We start from the raw sequence: 16,649 nt of genomic DNA on the forward strand, positions 1-16,649 counted from the left end.
CAGATGATTCTATTTATTCGAGAGAGAGAGAGAGAAGGTGCACAAGCAGGGGGAGCGGCAGAGGGAGAAGCAGACTCCCCGCCAAGCAGGGAGCCCAACCCGGGACTCGATCCCAAAACCTTGGGATCACGACCTGAGCTGAAGGCAGATGCTTAACGACTGAGCCCTCCGGGAGCCCCCTAATAAGTATTTTTTTGTATTTAAAACTAATATGGACTTGAAATTCTAGAGAACGTGCGGAGGGAGCAGGAGGTCAAATGAAGGCCAAAGTGGAAGTCACGCTGCGCAGAACGTCACCGGTGCAGCTGGCAGCTCCTCAAATACACCCCCACACGGCCTGTCACCTCCCCCAGCGGCAAGGGAACCGGCCAGGACACGAGCCATACACGGCTCTCCCAGCAACACGGCTCATGACAGCCGATGTGGGGACAGCCTGAAGGTCCATCCACGGACAAATCAACCAAATGTGGTAACTGGAGTGTCGTCCGGCCCTCGGAAGCTTGGAGTCCTGATTCCCGCTCCGGAGTCTGGAATCGTCCTGCTCGAGCCAGGCGTGAAGCCTGCGCTGTGCCACCAGAGGTGGCGTCCAGAAGAGTCCCCAGGGACAGACAGCAGCAGAGCTAGCCGGGGGCAGGGCCTGCTGCCTTCTGGGAGGTGACAAGGTACTGGAACAGACCTGCCACAGGGCCTGCCTCTAGAGCCTGTGCTGTGTCCAGAGGCCCCCACACTCCCCACAGCAGCCAGCACTCAGCAAGGGCAGGCGCCTGGTGCCCTCGGCTCTGGTGCAGACCTCCCCCCACTTCTCCTGGAGCCTGACGGCCCTCCTCTGCCCACAGCACTCCTCTAGCAAGCTCTCCAGACCCAGACCCCCGAGCCCCTGCAGGCCAGCTGCCCTGGAGAGCAAGGGATGACTGTCAGGCAGCCTCGCCCGGGCCCTCCTCAGCTCACCAGCCACCCCCCAACCCTCCTTCCCCCTTCTCAAATGGGCACATATCTTTCTGCTCTTGCCTCCCCTCCCCCCACTCTGTCCTGTGGGCCAAAACTTTTCCAACCCTGTCATTTTACTGCTCTGTTTTAAGGAAAAGGAAGTAAATTCACTAATGTCCTTGGTTTATCCCAACTGACCTAATGGAAAAGAAAACGCACGCCCCCCACACAAATTCCCAAAGTAAAAATCCAATGTGTTGAAAATAAAGCTTTAAAAACCTCATAAAAAACCCAAAAGCATTTTCTCAGGGAGACTTGGCACTTCCTAAGTGGTCAGTGGCAGAGTCCACAGGAAGCAGCCACCTGGCGCGTCCGGCCGGCTTCAGGCTCCCGAGCTAACACAGCACAGACACGACTATGGACTGGTCCTGCCGACAGGGGAAACCAAGACCGACAACCCAGGAGACAGGCGGCCAAGGGCGGGCGGGCGTGTCTCTGGGCTCTGTGGCCCAGCAGGCCTTCGTGCTCCCGGGCCAGGAGCCCGACGGGGGCGGCGTGGGGGGGATGACGATGGGCGGGGGCTGCCAACCTGGGCCAGCTCCCTGCGAGGACACTGTGGTCTCGTTTGTGGGGACGCGGGACAGAAACTCATGAGGACGGTGCCCGGGAGAGCTGGGAGGGAAGGGCCGGGCAGGACGTCCCCTTCCTGCCGTGTCTCTCTGAGCACCATGGCACACATCCTGGGGGAAGCTCGCTTCTTTCTCCTCAGCGCTTCTCTGTCACTTTAACTCTCGACATAGAGAAGTGAGTCGGGTCAGGCGAGGTCACATGTGTCGTGGGCTCTCCACAAAGACGCCCGGGCTGCCCCCGACCGGGCCCTCTGGAACAGGCAGTCCCGAGAAGAAACGAGGGGTCCCCAGCACACAGTGCAGATGGCCACCGGCCAGGACCCCGAGTCTGCCCCGGTCCCACACTGCACAGGGCAGAGGCCCTGACCCGGGTCCCGCGGAGGTTCAGGCCTACGCCCAGGGCGCCAGGAGGAGAAAAGGCCTGGCGTCGGGACACGTCCGGTTCAGGGGAGGCAAACGCAAAAGAAGCTGCTCTTCCAGCGCTAGAGGTCCCTGCGTGGATGGGCGGGGACACACGGGCACCTGCTCTCGAGGCACCCCTGGGGAGGCCTGCGGGGAGAGGAGCCAGCAAAGAACGTGCCAGGAAAGAGAAGAGTCGGCTTCAGCAAGGCGTGCGGGAATGAGCTGTTGTGTCGGACGCCACGTAATTTCTCAGGGACTTGGTGACTTGTGGGGAGGGGCCACAGGAGGGCAGAGGGCCAGGACACCCGAGGTGACCACCACCGAGGCCAGAGGCAGACAGACACCACGCACCGGAGATTTAACAGTTTAATAACACCTTCTCCGCAGCCCAACGGGGCAGCCGACCCATCCCGTCTCGTCACAGGGCCGAGGGCACACCCCACACTCACCACAGGGCAGCTGAAAGGCTGCCCCGAGGACACGGGAGTGCCCTCCCTGCCCGCTGGCCTGGCCAGGCCTGCACAGCAGGACCTCTCCTCAGAGTAGCGGCCAGGCCTGAGAACGTCCCTTCTCTCCAGGCCGAAGGGCGGGACACGGTGCCGGCTCCCCTTGCCCTTCGGCTCCCCCTGCCCCGAGCGCCCGCACGGCCGGCCTGCCGCCAGCTCCTGGCAGGCCTGCAGCCCACCCCACGGGGCCCGAGCGGAGCGGCCTCTCCCAGGGCGGCCCCTTCCCAGTGGGATGTGAACACAGCAGGCGCCCACCCAGCACGAGGCTCAGGCCCCGCGTGGTGGCTCCTCACCGAGCTGCCAGCCCCGCGGTTCCTGACCCCCCACCCGACCCTGGGGAGAGGCAGCTAGAGCCCCGTCAGGTCCACGATGGCTTTGATAAAGATGGCATCATCGCGCACGTAGGAGTTCTTGGCCTCCATCTTGGAGACAGGGCAGAAGAGGGGGCAGCCACTGGCAATGTTCATGTCACTGACTGGCCTCTGGAAAGAGGACGAGGTCACGTCGGGTCTAAAGGCGTCAATCACGTGCTCCCGGTTGTTCTGGTCAAGCAGCATTAACGTGACCTGGAAGAGAGCAGCCGCGCAGGGACGACACCCTGAGTCACGCCCCACCCAGCCCCAGCTCCCTGTCTGGGTGATCGGTGCCCATTCCGGCACTTTCCGTCCCTCGGGCCCCGGGCTCTGAGGCCGCAGGGGACACCGCAGAGCCGTGCTGGCTGGCGCCTCGCCAACTCGCAGTCACGTGACAGAGGCTCTCATATGGAAGAGCTCTCAGAGCACCCACTGCCCTCCCGAAGGGACAGTCCTTGTCCGTCAGGAGCCACAGCTGCCCCGTGCCGCCGCCTCCACCAGGAAGCCCACAGGGCCAGCCCAGCGTGGTGGAGGGAAAGGACGATGGCGCTGGCACCTTCAATCCCTCCACCAGGAGCCGACTCCGGGTCTCAGAGAGTCCATAACCCCCAAAGACGCGGGCTCTCCTGCCGTACCCCTCCTCGGGGACTGACTCCGAGGCAGCGTCTTTAACCGCTGGCCCCGAGGGGTGACTACCTCACTGCCCTCAGGGCCCCTGGGACAGCCGCTGGGACAGCCTCACGCACCTTCTGGTTGAAGGGCCAGCGCAGGAGCGCGTCGTGGGGGCCCTTCATCACCACAAAGAAGAGCGACAGGTGTGTCCCGCGCCCGGTGCCGTCTCCGTTCAAGTAGATGCGCAGACACATCTTGTAGCCGTACCTGCTCGTGTAGAAGGCTGCGGGGAGACGGCACCCGTGACCCCACGCCGAGGGCTCCCCGAGAAACCCACACACGGAGAAAATGCCCAGGTCTGGGGGCACGTACCCGTCCTCCGACTACGTATGCTTAGCTCCTCGTGGACACGAGCGCCCCAAAGCAAAAACAACTAATTAGGGAAAACCTTTCTAAGAACCCCAAATGCGAGCCCAGCACGGCCACACGTGAACTAGCCGTGAAGCTCGGCGCTGGTCCAACCTGAGCCCGGCCTGGAGGGGGCGACAGTGGGTAGCACCTGGGACAGCTTCGAGGGGACGAGGCCAACACCCAGCAGGGTGCCCGGAGACTCCCACTAGCCAACCTCCCTGCCTTCCTGCTCCCACCTCCAGGAGCTGGACCCGGCCCTGCTCCCCCCGGGGGAGGGGGGTCCAGCCGGGGCACACGCCTGACCCCCCGCCCTTGGCCCGCTTCTGTCAGAGCTCAGTTCGGAAGAGATTCCCGTTGGCAGGGGGGCTCCTGCTCCTCCGGGAACGCGCTAGCAAGGAGGGGCCCGCCAGAGCCCAGAGCCCAGAGGATGGTGCCGGACAGACAGCATGCCTGCCCCACACCCTGGAAGCCAGAGCATGTGCTCCGTCCGGGACGGGCCTGGAGACGTGGCAGGACCACACAGCGGCCCTACCTATGGGCCGCGCTCCCCGTCCCGCCCCAGGCCGCCCGCAGGAGAGGGACCTACACGCTAAGCCCATAGCTCCGAAGGCACTGCGGGAGTCACGGGCGCGTGCGGCTCTCTCCGTCGGAGGGGGTCAGGTCTATGCAGGGGGCCTGGGCAGGTAGGGGCACGGCGGCCCGAGGAAGGGCTGCGGAGTGCCCGCGGCCAGGGCAGAGCAGAGGCCCCCGCTCCCAGCACCTGCTCGCGGCTCCATCCTTGAAGACCCAGCGGAGAGGCGGCAGGCGCGGGGAGCCCTCCACAGGCAGCCCCCCAGCCCCCTTGCCCTCTCGGGGAGGCGCTGGCATCTCAGACAGCAGCAGCTCTGGGGGCAGATTCCAGACCAGCACCTGGGGAGAAGATGGCGGGCGTGCGGCCAGCCACGGCCTCCTGCCGCTTCCTGGCGAAGTCAGAGATCTTCCAGACGAACACGCCGTCGAACGTGGTCGCCTCCATCTCATGGACCTTCTGCTCTAGCTCCGCCATTGCCAGGTCCTTCAGACTGATGCTCCTCTCCAGCTGCTGTACCTGGGGGGCCCGGGGGCCTGTGAGGGCGTGCGGCTTCTCGGGCGCCGGCAGGCGGGGCCGTGGGCCTCCATCCAGCGTGCCTCTGAAGCCACCTTCACGGGGAGGTGCCTACGGAAGTGCCCCACACCCACCTCTCCACCAGCTTCGGGCAGCACGGCATCCCCCAGCGGCCCCCGAGGTTTCACTGGGCTCAGCTTATCTCAAGTCAGCTCTGTCCCCATAGGACACCCAACCCCACCTATGCCCAAGGTCAAGAGCTCAGTGCAGGAAACATGCTCGCAGCGCCCACAGCAACTGTGAGGCCTGTTCCCTGCGGCCACCTCTACCCCCACAGGCCAGAGAGAGAAGGCTGCCTTGGAGTGACCACTAGGATGCCCACATCAGGCCCGTCAAGTGAGCAGGGCTCACAAACAGAGGAGGCAGAAGCAGAAAGAACGCTGTGCTAGAAACCAAGGTGCCGTCCTTGAAATCCCAGCTCAGGTGCCATGATGCCCCGGGACCCACCCGGACTAGCCCTGAGCACCCCGGGCCCACACCTTGTTACTCAGGGCCTCGATCCTGTCCTGGTCCAGCCGGTGCTGCCGGCCACAGGCCTCGGCGGTCATGGCCACCCTCTCTACCTCTCGGTTCAGGACGCAGACGATGTTCTCAAAGGTGGCGGTCTTCCTCTCCAGGGCCTCGCACCGCTGCTGCAGCTCCGCAGCCTTGGGGAGCCCCGCCTCGGGGTGCAGCGTGCTGGCTTCCCAGCCCCCCACCTCGCTCTGGCTCAGGAAGTGGCCCCCTGCCCCAGAGAGGGGCTTGGCCTCCAGGAGGCCACCCAGCAGCATGGCCAAGTGCTCCCGGAGCCAGTGGGCCTCGTGTTGCTGCTGCTTCTCGCTCTCCACCTGCAGACGGAAGCAGGGGGCTCAGCCCTGACCCAGAGCCCCGCGGACGGGCTGCAAGGTGAAGCAGAGCGGGGACACCTCCCCATCGTTCACTTGCCAGCACGTCACCTGTCGCTAGCTGGAGTCGCTACCTTCCCAAACACAGACCGTCCTAGTAACTTCTCTGCTAGTATTCAACATAACAAGGAGGAGCACACGCGTGTAAGACGCTGCCCAAGCAGAGAGGAGACCCGTAAAGCTAACCTTTCCCCAAGTCTTCAATATTCTTTATCACACGCTTCTGAGTTTCTCCTAAACTTCGCAACAAATAAAAAAAATTTTCTTTAGGGGCGCCTGGGTGGCTCAGTGGGTTAAGCCTCTGCCTTCAGCTCAGGTCATGATCCTGGGGTCCTGGGATTGAGCCCCGCATCGGGCTCTCTGCTCAACGGGGAGCCTGCTTCCCTCTCTCTCTGCCTGCCTCTCTGCCTGCTTGTGGTTTCTCTCTGTCAAATAAATAGATGAAATCTTAAAAAAAAAAAATTAAAAAAAATTTTAAATTTTTATTTATTTGAGAGGGAGAAAAAAAAAAGAGAGAGAAGGAGGAAGAGAAAGCACAGAAGGGGAAGCAGGCTCCCCGCTGAGCAGAGAGCCTGACGCGGGGCTCCATCCCAGGACCCTGAGACCATGACCTGAGCCGAAGGCAGAGGCTTCACCAACTAAGTCACCCAGATGTTCCCAAATTTTAAAATGTTACACACTCTCAGGGGCGCCTGGATGGCTCCGTCATTAAGTGTCTGCCTTTGGCTCAGGTCACGATCCCAGGGTCCTGGGATTGAGCCCCGCATCAGGCTCCCTGCTCAGCGGGGGTCTGCCTCTCCCTCTCCCACCCCCTCTGCTTGTGTTCCTGCTCTCACTGTCTCTCTGTCAAATGAATAAATAAAATATTAAAAAAAATAAAATAATAAAAGTAGAAACGTTAGACGCTCTCAAGACAGCAAAAGTAGAAAGCAACAAACAAAGTCCACGAGACATGGTGCCCAGAGAGCACGTCCCAAGTGGTGCTGGGACAGGCGGTCCCCTGGTGGTCTAGGGGTGGGCGTGGGGGCGGTGCGTGCGTAACACGGGGCTGGGGGCTTGAGGTCAGGGTCAGAGCAACGAGCCCAACACCGCCTTCAGCCTCGGGGTGCGTCTGGCTCCACTGGCTAGAAAGCCTGCGGCTGCCACACTCTGGGCCCACAAGCGGGCCGCCAGCAGCGCCCACAGCGGGGGAACACCACCTGTACCACATCGCCAAACGCAAAGAACGGTGGGAGGGGCCGTTCTTGTGGGCCGCACCTGAGACCAGGTGTCCAAGCTCCAGATGACGGCAGCCCTGCGACTACCGCCACAGAAAGCCTGCCAGGGAGTCTGCAGGCAGCAGCACGCCAGCCGTGCCCCAGGCCCTCCGAGAGCCGGGGGCTGCACCTCCCACCCCCGGGGACACAGCAGTCGGGGAAAGAAGGGTAGAGGCCGCGCAGAAGCCTGATCGAGTGGCACAGACGCCAACGGGTCATGGTCCTGGGGTGGGAACGGGTCCGTGTGCACGAGGACAGCCAGGCCAGTGACCCACCAGGGCCACATAGGCCACCGAGACAGGGGAGGCAGGTGTGGTCCCGGACCTGTCTGCAGGAAGCATGGACCTCCCCGGGTGGACTGGACAAGGCGCAGGAGACAAGGGGAAGGCCCACAATGACTGCTGGGCTTTGGATGGCACCACTGGGTGACACAAACTGCTCATTTTGGGCAGGTTGGGAGGGTTGGGGTGGGGGGTCCCAGACTACAGCTGAGGCTTGAGATGCCCACGAGGTATCAGGGAGGTACAAAGCTCGGGGCAGTTTCAGCAGAGGGAGGTGGTCAGAGGTAGGGCCCTGAGAGAGCACGAGGACAAGTGGACGGAGCAGAGCCCGAGCAGAGGCCGGGACAGCTGAGGGCCGAGGAGGCAGCGGGGGAGGTGGGAGGGAGACCAGGAGGCCAGGCCGGAGGCCGAGCAAGGACTGCGTTGGGGAAGAGCACGTGCAGGGCGCTTCTGCGGGGTCCCCTTTTGGGATATAGGGAGCTGCCGCAGGCCTGGCCCCAGCGGACCCATGGCCAGTGGGACTCACCAACTCGGGGCAGCCGACGACATGGAACCTGCACGGGGCCCGGCACTTGCCGCACGCCCTGACATGGTCCTGGAACTAGAAGGAAGGACGCCGTGAATGCCTTGCCTTTCCCCTCCCTGCCTGGCCTCTTCAGTCTCACACCAAACAAACTGAGAGCCCAGTTGGAGAGCCGAAGGTGCACACGGGCACACACGCACACACGCGGGCACACGCACACACACGCATGCACACGCGCAGCTTGCGGGCATCAACAGAAGGAGGTGTGCGGAAGGGAGTGTGCAGCCTGAGGACCTGCACCATGGCCAGCGTCAGAGCACCCGCAGCGGCCCGGTCCTGCACTCGGGCCTCAGCGCCGCGTGTTGTCCGAGGCCCGGGGCCTTGGGAGAAGGGAGGGACGGCCTGACCAGGGCTGAGACTCCCACCACTGACCCAGCGTGGCGCTGGCACACGACCACACTGCCCAGCAGAACAGACGGGAGAACCCAGAAAGAGAGCGACTGCACGTGTGCCCGCCACGGAGCCAGCAGCCCCTCCTGCCGGCCAAGACGGGGGTGGATGCGGCTCTCTGAGGCGGGCAAGGCCAAGGGGCAGCCACGGGACCCCTTAAGAATGGTCCGTCTGCCTCCATCCTCCGGGGGCCTAGAATGACAATCAGAGCTACGAATGCCAAATGGAAACAGACAAAACACCAAACTAAGTAAAAGGACAAGGGACTGTGATCCAAGCTACCCGACAGAGTTCTGGAAACAGACAAAAGGACTAAGATTCTCTCCCCACTGCAGGAAACGGGCAGGCATCCCCAGGGGTCCCCGCTCCCCAGTAGGAAAAATGCAGGTGAGCCTAACCAAAAGGCCCAATGAATTCGTGATTTGAGAACTACAAACGGAAACTCCCGGGATGGTCTTTCTCAGCTGTCGCAGGGCAAGCCCCAAGGGTGTCACCCCACCCGCTGCTGGGGACGACGGGACCTGGGCTCTGACCTGTCAGCACACTTGCCCTGGTTCTCACTCAGGACCCACACAACCGTTTTACCCACGTACGCGACCGTTAGGTCCTGAAAGGCAATCTCAGAGACTGGTAAGCGGAGAGACGAACGGCGGCGCACCCCCAAGAGCCTGCCTCCCAGACAGCAGACGCGGGGCCCGACCGCGGGGCCCGCGAGCGCCAGAGGAGCCGGAGACCGGCCGCCAGCACACTGTCACTGCTGGCATGCGCAGCGCAGGGGCTGCATCCGGGCGACAGCACCAGCGCGCCCCCAGGCCGAGATCAGCAGGTACCAAGACACCCCTGCGGCAGGGCGGGCACGGAACCGGAATCGGGCGGGAATCGTAACCACCACAGCCCGTCCGAGCCCACAACGTGGTCTCTCTTAAAACAGAGCAGCGAGGGGCGCCAGCATGGCTCAGTGGCTCTGGGTTTCGGCTCAGGTCATGACCTCGGGGTCCTGAGCTCAGGCCCCACATCATACTCCCTGCTTGTCCCCCTGCCTCTGTCCCTTACCCCACCCTGCCCCGTGCTCATGCTCTCTCTCAAGTAAACAAAATTAAAAACAAGCAAAAGCAGAGTCCCGGCCCTGGCCACTGAGGTGTTCTAGACCTAGATGGAAAGCGGCTCCGGGGGAGGCTCTGGGCCAGGGTCCCGGGCGTGTGTCATTTCTCTCAGGCTGGGTCACTTCCACCTCCGCGTGACAACACAGCGGCCCATAGGTGACCCAACGCTCTCACCACAAGCCAACACTTCCCCCTCGGGGCCGATCAGAGCCCCACACCACGGGCATGAGCGCAACCCCGCCCCCGCCCTGGTCCCGGGAAGCCGCTTACTTTCTCCCGTGAGATCTTCTTCTTGCCGCAGCCGTCGCAAGTCAAGGGGAACTTGGGACAGACTTCGTGATGCGCCTGAAAGACAGTAGTCGGGGGTGAGGGCGCGCGAGGTCACCCGTGCCGTCTCGTGGCCTCATTCTGGGGCAGCAGCTCCTGAGACCAACAGGGTGGGTCCTGAAGGCGCTCAGAAGCACCGGAGGTCAGAGCTGCCCCCTCATCTGGCAGCTCCAGGGCACCACGGGAAGGACAAGCCACCAGTGGTGACTCAGGGGGACAGTGCTGCTGGTCACCCCGAAACCGGGCCACGGAGGGGGCCAGTGGCCTCTCTGGCCCTGAGGAGCAAGGCCAGCAGGACGGGCCAGGGCCCTGCGAGGGGCGGGAACGCCTCTGGGAGGCCCCCCACGGCGCCCCAATGCAGTCTGGCCCTCAGGAGGCCTCCACACAGACGGCTCCAGACGAAGGGACTGAGGAACGCGGCAGGGGACCCTGGGGACGCCATCGCAACCCTGCAGCCCCGCTGTTTCAACAAATAGGCGGGAAAGACAAGAAAGACACCCCCAGAGCGCCATTACAGATGAAAAGACCTTGTAGACACGTCATCGAGAAGCAGTGTGGGAACAGATGCCACAGACATCACTAAACGTGGGCACCGCGTGAGGCAAGGACGGCAGGGAGTCACCAGTAAGACCCAGAAATGACAGCAACGCGCACAGCTCTCCAGAGACTCAAGAATCTTGAGAGAGAATGACACAAAGCCTGGGACCCACAGGGTAAGCGTGGGGACCCCGACACGGCCTGGCACGTGTGGACACAGACACGGGCGGGTGAGGGCGGCGTGGGCCTTGCACTGCCGCTGTGTGTGTGCACCTGCTACGCTAAAACAGCTTTTTAAAACGCGTCAGCTCTGCCTTTATCCCCAACCCAGGTCCCCACCCAGAACCTTCTACCTCATGGCTGGGAGGGAAGGGCCGGGGGCACGCAGCCGAAGCACCAAACTGGCCACAGCAGCAGAGGGCGCAGCTCAGCAGTGCGGTGACAGCCCCACGGGGCCGGGCACCCTCACCTTCATGTCCGCCCAGCAGCAGGGCGCCCGGCAGTGCCGGCAGCTGAGGCTTCTCTCCGGGCACTCGTGCTCCGAGTGACGCTCCTTCTCCCCAAGGCGGACCAGGCCTTTGCACGCTGGGCACTCGGTCAGCGTGAACGGGCAGCGTCCTTCATGGCAGCTCTGGCAACAAAGGCAGCAAAGCGTCAACAGGGCGCACAGGGGACACTACAGGCCGCCGTCACCGGGCCCCATGTGCGTACGGAGATGGCCACCCTGCTGAGGGCCACTGGGACCTGCGCCGACCCCACAGGTGCCAGATGAGGGGTGCCGCCCTGCGTGCCCCGATCTTATCCGCTGCAGGACCTGTGCTCCAGGTCAGAGGCGAGGAGGACTCAAGTCTAGCTGTTGGCACCCCGCCCATGTGATACCCCACAACATTCCTCCCTGGGGATGCTCCGGAGTGACACTCGGGGACAAGAGGACCACTGTCCAGATAGCAAGAGAGGCCACTGAGGGCAGAGATGGCGTGGGGTACAGAGAGCAGGAGCAGAGGGAGGGCACTCCACAGGGTGGCAGAGCCCTGGCCCCGGGCGGAGGGCCTAAAGCAGGGCCGGTTCTAAGTGGACAAAAGGCCCAGTCTATGTGCTGGGAGGACAGGCCATGCAGCCAGACTGAGCAGAGAAGGACCGGGAGCCCCGAACTCGTGCCATGTCCCTCTCTGACAGCCCGCACAGGCGGCATGGACGGGGAGGGTGTGTGGTGACCGAGGAGCCCAGCCTGGAGCCCACCAGGCGCGGCGGAGGTGGAGGGCGGGCGGGCGCGGGAACCCGGCTGAACCTCAGCTGCCAGCTTTCCTGAGTGTGAGCGGGACACTGTGGGAGGGGGCTCGGCGCCAAAGGTGGGGAAGGGCAGCAGCAAGGACCCGAAGCCCGTCCCAGGCCGGCCCTGCAGGGCCCGGAGCCCACAGTCCCACACAGCCTGCAGGCCCGTGGCAAGTCTGCCAGGAAGGGGAACGGCAGAGGGGCACAGGGCAGAGGAACAGGGAGCTCCAGGTTTGTTTGCTGTTAGGTGTTTCTACCGTGGTAAACCATAAGGACATAAAGTTTACCCTCTCAACTGCTTTTAAGGGCGCCAAACACATTCACGCTATGGGGCACTGTCTCCTCCATCTGTCCGCAGAACAAGGTCATCGTCCCACACTGGACTCTGTCCCACTGAACCCTGTGCCCGGCCCCACCCCGTCCCCGACCCCCCGCGTCTGTGGGTCCGATGCCTCCGTCCTCCAGTGAGTTTCCACTCACACACAGAATTGGTCCTTCTGTGCCGGGATGACCTCACTCAGCACCACGTAAGAAGTTTTAGGCAGGACACACTAGGGCACACTGGGGACGACGAGGAGCCTGCTAGGGAAGGAGGCGAGGTCACCGTGAGAGGAAAGTTCTGGACTGGTCCAGAGCAGGAGGAAGCCGTCCACCGTGGGCTCAGCATCTGCACAGAGCTCTGGGCTGGGGCAGCCACGAGGCGCGATGCCCTCCCGAGGGACTGGGTCTTCAGGGCTTCCCGCGCAAGCTTGGTCGTGGCGCATTCGAAAGCAGCAGGGAGGGCCTCAGACATGCTGTTCCCAGGCGGGGAACATGCTGGCCGTGTCTCCAACCTGTGCCACAGGCTTGGCTGTTGGGGCAAAAGCCCAGCACTTCCAGAGGAAGCAGAAGCCACGGGTGAACTCCAGGGACACGTCTGGTGGGGCCCACTCCTCCTCCCAAGCGCCCATGCCACAAGCTCCCACAGCAGGCACCCCTGCCCTCTACCCTCCCACAGGGACACACTCCAGACCAAACGCCACGCTCCCAGCAGGCCTCCCTGGTTAGCCACCGCGGCCCAACCGAGCATCGCACAGGCTGCCATGCGAGGTCCCGCTGTAGGAAGGCCGCACACCAGGCTGGCCGGCCAGGACACCACACGCCGCACGACGGCCCAGCAGAGGGCCAGCCCCACGCGGTCACCGCAGCCCGGCTCCCTGCCACTCCCTGCCGACGTGGCCTGGCCCCCGCAACCCACCTGCACTGCAGCAGAGCCCGCCTTCGCCGAACCCCCAGGATCCCCAGGGCTGCGGCAGACGGACGCCATGCAGGACCCCGTCTGGGCTACGCCGACCTCGTAACAGTCACAACGCCCCCGGGAGGAGTCCCAGAAGTGATCGCGGCTCACAAGACAGAATACGGTACCCGCAGACAGGCTGCTCGGAGTTAGTTAAGGACGCTGACCACAGGGCGGGACACCTGGGGATCGCTGCGGGGGGGGGGGGGGGGGGGGGGGGGGGGGAGGGTCGAGGCAGCACAGAGCGAGCTGGCACCAGGGAGACGGGCAAGGGGGCACAGCCCTCTGCTGACTGCCATCCGCAGCGGGTCCGACCTCGGACACCTGCATACCTGTCACCCCAGGACCGCCTCGGAGCAGGCGCGGGGCGCCCCGCCCTCGCGGGATGAGAGAGAAGCGCACTCTGGAGGAATCGGTATTTATTCAAGCAGAATTCCAGCTGTCTCCGCGAGCAGCGCCGTGCCGCCTCAGAATTCGCTGGGACGTGTTGGGGGACGGAGCACGCCTGCCCCGGCCTCGCCTTTCAACTGTGGCCTCTGGTGACCTGTGTCCCTCTCCGGCCCTTCTGTGGAGAGCCTTTCCCCGGCCGGCCAGGCCCTCCCGCGCTGCCACCACAGGCCCGCGCCCACTCGGGGCCATCTTTGGCACTTGGCAGGCGCTCCACAAACGTCTCTGACCCGAACTGGAGGTTTAAGTCACTGCCTTCTTAGAAAATATCAGACATTGCTGCAAAGGAAAATCTCATTCAAAGGCTAACCAGGAATTTCCGAACAGCACCAGCATTTCACAATGCCACAACGAGTTCGAGCTCCACCAAGGGCAGCCAGGTTGGCTCGGAGTGGAGGGCGGGTGTGCACGGAGGCCTGATCTCGCTCAGGCCTGTGACGTTCACAGCCAAGGACAAGTTTTACCAAAGGGCCAGGCCTAGTGTCCCAGAGCAGCGCCCGCCCTCCCACATGACCAAACCCACCCTCTCAGGGACTTTCCGGGGCTCTCCGGGCCAGCCAGGGACTTTCCAGCCTACATGCCTGCAGGGCCGTGGCCAAGCCCACAGGCTGGCTGCGGTCCCTGGCCCGAGGCCCACGAAGCCACCACCAGCCCGCACTATGGGCCTGGAAGCAGCAGAAACCAGCCTCTCAGACTGGAAGGTGGGGGTGATTCCACCTGTGCCCAGGGCGTCTCTGGGTCCCTGCAGAAGGCAGCACATCTCCCGTGCCCGCTCCCTACGCCCCACAGAGCCTCCTATACCCACCTAAGACCCAGAGCCTGCTCAGGCTCTCCACCCTCCCAGGAGAGACCCACAGACCCAGGGCCTCCTCTCCAGACACCCCCAGGCAGTTGGAGCTGCCTCTTCTGCTGAGCAGAACCTCTGCCTGCGTGGCACAGCCCGGGGGCCTCTGGGTCTCAGGCCTGGGAGTCTGGGAGTCTGGGGGGCACCAGCTTTGGGCGTGGGGGGCCCAAAGCTGCTCCACTTCTAAGACCCAGGTGCCCACCGGATGGAAAGTGCATCTCTTAGCCTGCCCCACCAGAGCCTCCTCCCTAGACGCGGCCAAGCTGCTCTTCTGGAAACACACAGCTTACAGCCCAGAGACCAGGGAGTCTGACTGGTCAAGGGAACAAGGGAAAGGGCACCTGGGGGCAGCTCAGTGGGTTAAAGCCTCTGCCTTTGGCTCAGGTCATGGTCCCAGGGTCCTGGGATCGAGTCCGGCATTGGGCTCTCTGCTCAGCAGGGAACCTGCTTCCTCCTCTCTCTCTCTCTGCCTGCCTCTCCCCCTACCTGTGATCTCTGTCAAATAAATAAATAAAATCTTTAAAACAAAAGAAAACAAGGGAAGTTCGGCACACAAGACGGGAGCAGGAAGGGAAAAGCCTGCTAGGAGCTCAGGTCCCACTTCCAGCCCCAATGGGCCCTCCACCACCATCACGACTCAGTGCCCAGCGTCCACCCTATGACAGGGGCTATCCCAGGGCCTGGGGCAGGAGTGTGCCTGAGCTTTGGCAAACCGGGGTTCCAAACCAACAGCCCATCCAGCCTCTCCAACAGGGCTGCCCACCGCGAGAGGCCAACCCGCCACTCTCCACAACTCTTGGCCTCCTACCCTGGTGGCCGCCCTGCCCCCTCCTGCCTCTCTGGGTGTCACTGCTCTGGGGCCCTCAAAGGAGAGGCTCCCACAGGACCAGCTCTTTAGGACGGGCTCACGTTGCTGAGCACAATGGCCTCTGAGTCCACCCATGTTAGGGTTTCCCTCCTTCCTTTGTATGGCTGGATACTGGTCCACGGTGCGGATGGACCAGATACGGTTCGTCTCCTCCTCAGGCAGAGGACACCGAGCTACCATGCCATCTGCGTACGGGCAACCGTCGGAGCCGCGCTAGTTACAAAGCGGGGACAGCCACACGAGTGAGCCACAGCGGCTGCGCCGGTCTGCCAGCCAGCTGCCACGCACGCCGACGCGGGGACGCAAGCCAGCCCTGCCCTGTCACTGGCCAGGGCCTCCCTGCAGCCACAAACCGAACATGCAGGATCCTCCTGCCACTCCCAACGTCCACGCGATTCTAAGTAAGAAAGCCCTTGTCTGAGAACACCCAGAAAGATCCCACCAAGCAAAAAAGCTCCTTTCCTGCATGTTCCGGGAGATGTGGCCATGGTGCCCTCAGAGCCAGCACGACATCTGCCACACGCTGTCCCTCACGGCCACCCTGCCATGGCATCCCGAGCGGACAACTGGGCCCGGCCACAAAAATCTTCCCCTGAGGCACGACCCCCGTGAGTCCCCGCGTTTGGACGGCGAGCAGCCACGGGCTCCCCGTGCAGGCTCCGCACGACTGCTTCTGGGGGTGGGGTTCAGGCTCGGAGGCCGTGCCAGCGCAGGGGGCACCCACCTCGTACTCTTTAAGGGTCCCCTTCCAGGTGCAGCCGTCACTGGGACAGACAGCCGGCAGGCTCTCCACCTCCCTGCGCGCAGCGTTGTCTGGGAAAGCCTGAGGAAAGCATTCCGAGGGTCAGGCCTCCTCCTCCCAGCTGCCCGCCCCTGACCCCACCACCGAGACTGTGAGGCTTCCAGACCGAGACCCAGGCCCGAGACGCCTCTGGCGCGGCCACTCCCAGCTCTGGACGTGACCGTGGCTGGGAGGGCCGCATCCCAGCGGTTCCGGCACCACGCGGCCCTCGGGGGTGTTAGAAAAACACCAGAACGTTTTCTGTTTGTTTTTTGCTTGAAGACTTTTCACTTACCGAACCGCTTTCCAAAATAGAGACGCCTTCCTCATATATGCCCTCGTGAACGCAGGCGGCGCAGTTCTGGGGCCCGGAGCTAGCGAGGAAAGGGGAAGGCCGGCCGTCACACCGGACGCGGAGGGCGCGGGCGCCTCGGGCCAAGCCCAGTCCCCGCTGTGCTCTCGCCTTCCGGCCCGGCCCTCATCCCTCGCGAGCTCGCACGCGGGCTCCGCACTGAAGATCTCTGAGCTGGGGGATGACCCGCACCCTCCGGCCGCGAGACCGCCTCCCCTGCAGACACAGGGGCTCTCGGCGCCCACCCCCGCGTCCACGGGCCGCTCGGAGCGGCCGCCGGGGGCTCCTGCGCACGTGTCCATCCCCTGGAGCGGCGCACCCCGTGCAAACGCCCGAGACCGTCGCGGGCCAGTGAGCGGTCCTGCGCCCACGCGACCCACAGGAGGCGGCCGGAACGGCGCGTATGTCACTCCCCGTGGCCGCAGCGCCCAGACACCGCGCAGCCCCGCCTCCCCGGCTCCGGA

The 16,649-nt window shown here is 63.7% G+C and overlaps 1 protein-coding gene across 1 annotated transcript; it reads right to left on the minus strand.

The window, feature by feature from the left end:
• Positions 1 to 2,760: 2,760 nt before the first annotated feature.
• On the minus strand, positions 2,761 to 16,487 carry LOC116863383 (TNF receptor-associated factor 2-like). Its single transcript, XM_032850843.1, has 10 exons — positions 16,346 to 16,487; positions 16,129 to 16,262; positions 15,777 to 15,875; positions 10,815 to 10,976; positions 9,752 to 9,826; positions 7,932 to 8,006; positions 5,464 to 5,811; positions 4,750 to 4,927; positions 3,564 to 3,712; positions 2,761 to 3,030 (listed from the first exon to the last, which is right to left on the minus strand). The coding sequence occupies exons 1-10, from the start codon at positions 16,485 to 16,487 to the stop codon at positions 2,812 to 2,814; spliced, it is 1,581 nt and encodes a 526-aa protein (XP_032706734.1). The 3' UTR covers positions 2,761 to 2,811.
• Positions 16,488 to 16,649: the final 162 nt, after the last annotated feature.

Source organism: Lontra canadensis, unplaced genomic scaffold (genome assembly GCF_010015895.1).
Source record: "Lontra canadensis isolate GAN:19392208 unplaced genomic scaffold, GSC_riverotter_1.0 scaffold1010, whole genome shotgun sequence".
In the NCBI taxonomy this organism is placed as follows: domain Eukaryota; kingdom Metazoa; phylum Chordata; class Mammalia; order Carnivora; family Mustelidae; genus Lontra; species Lontra canadensis.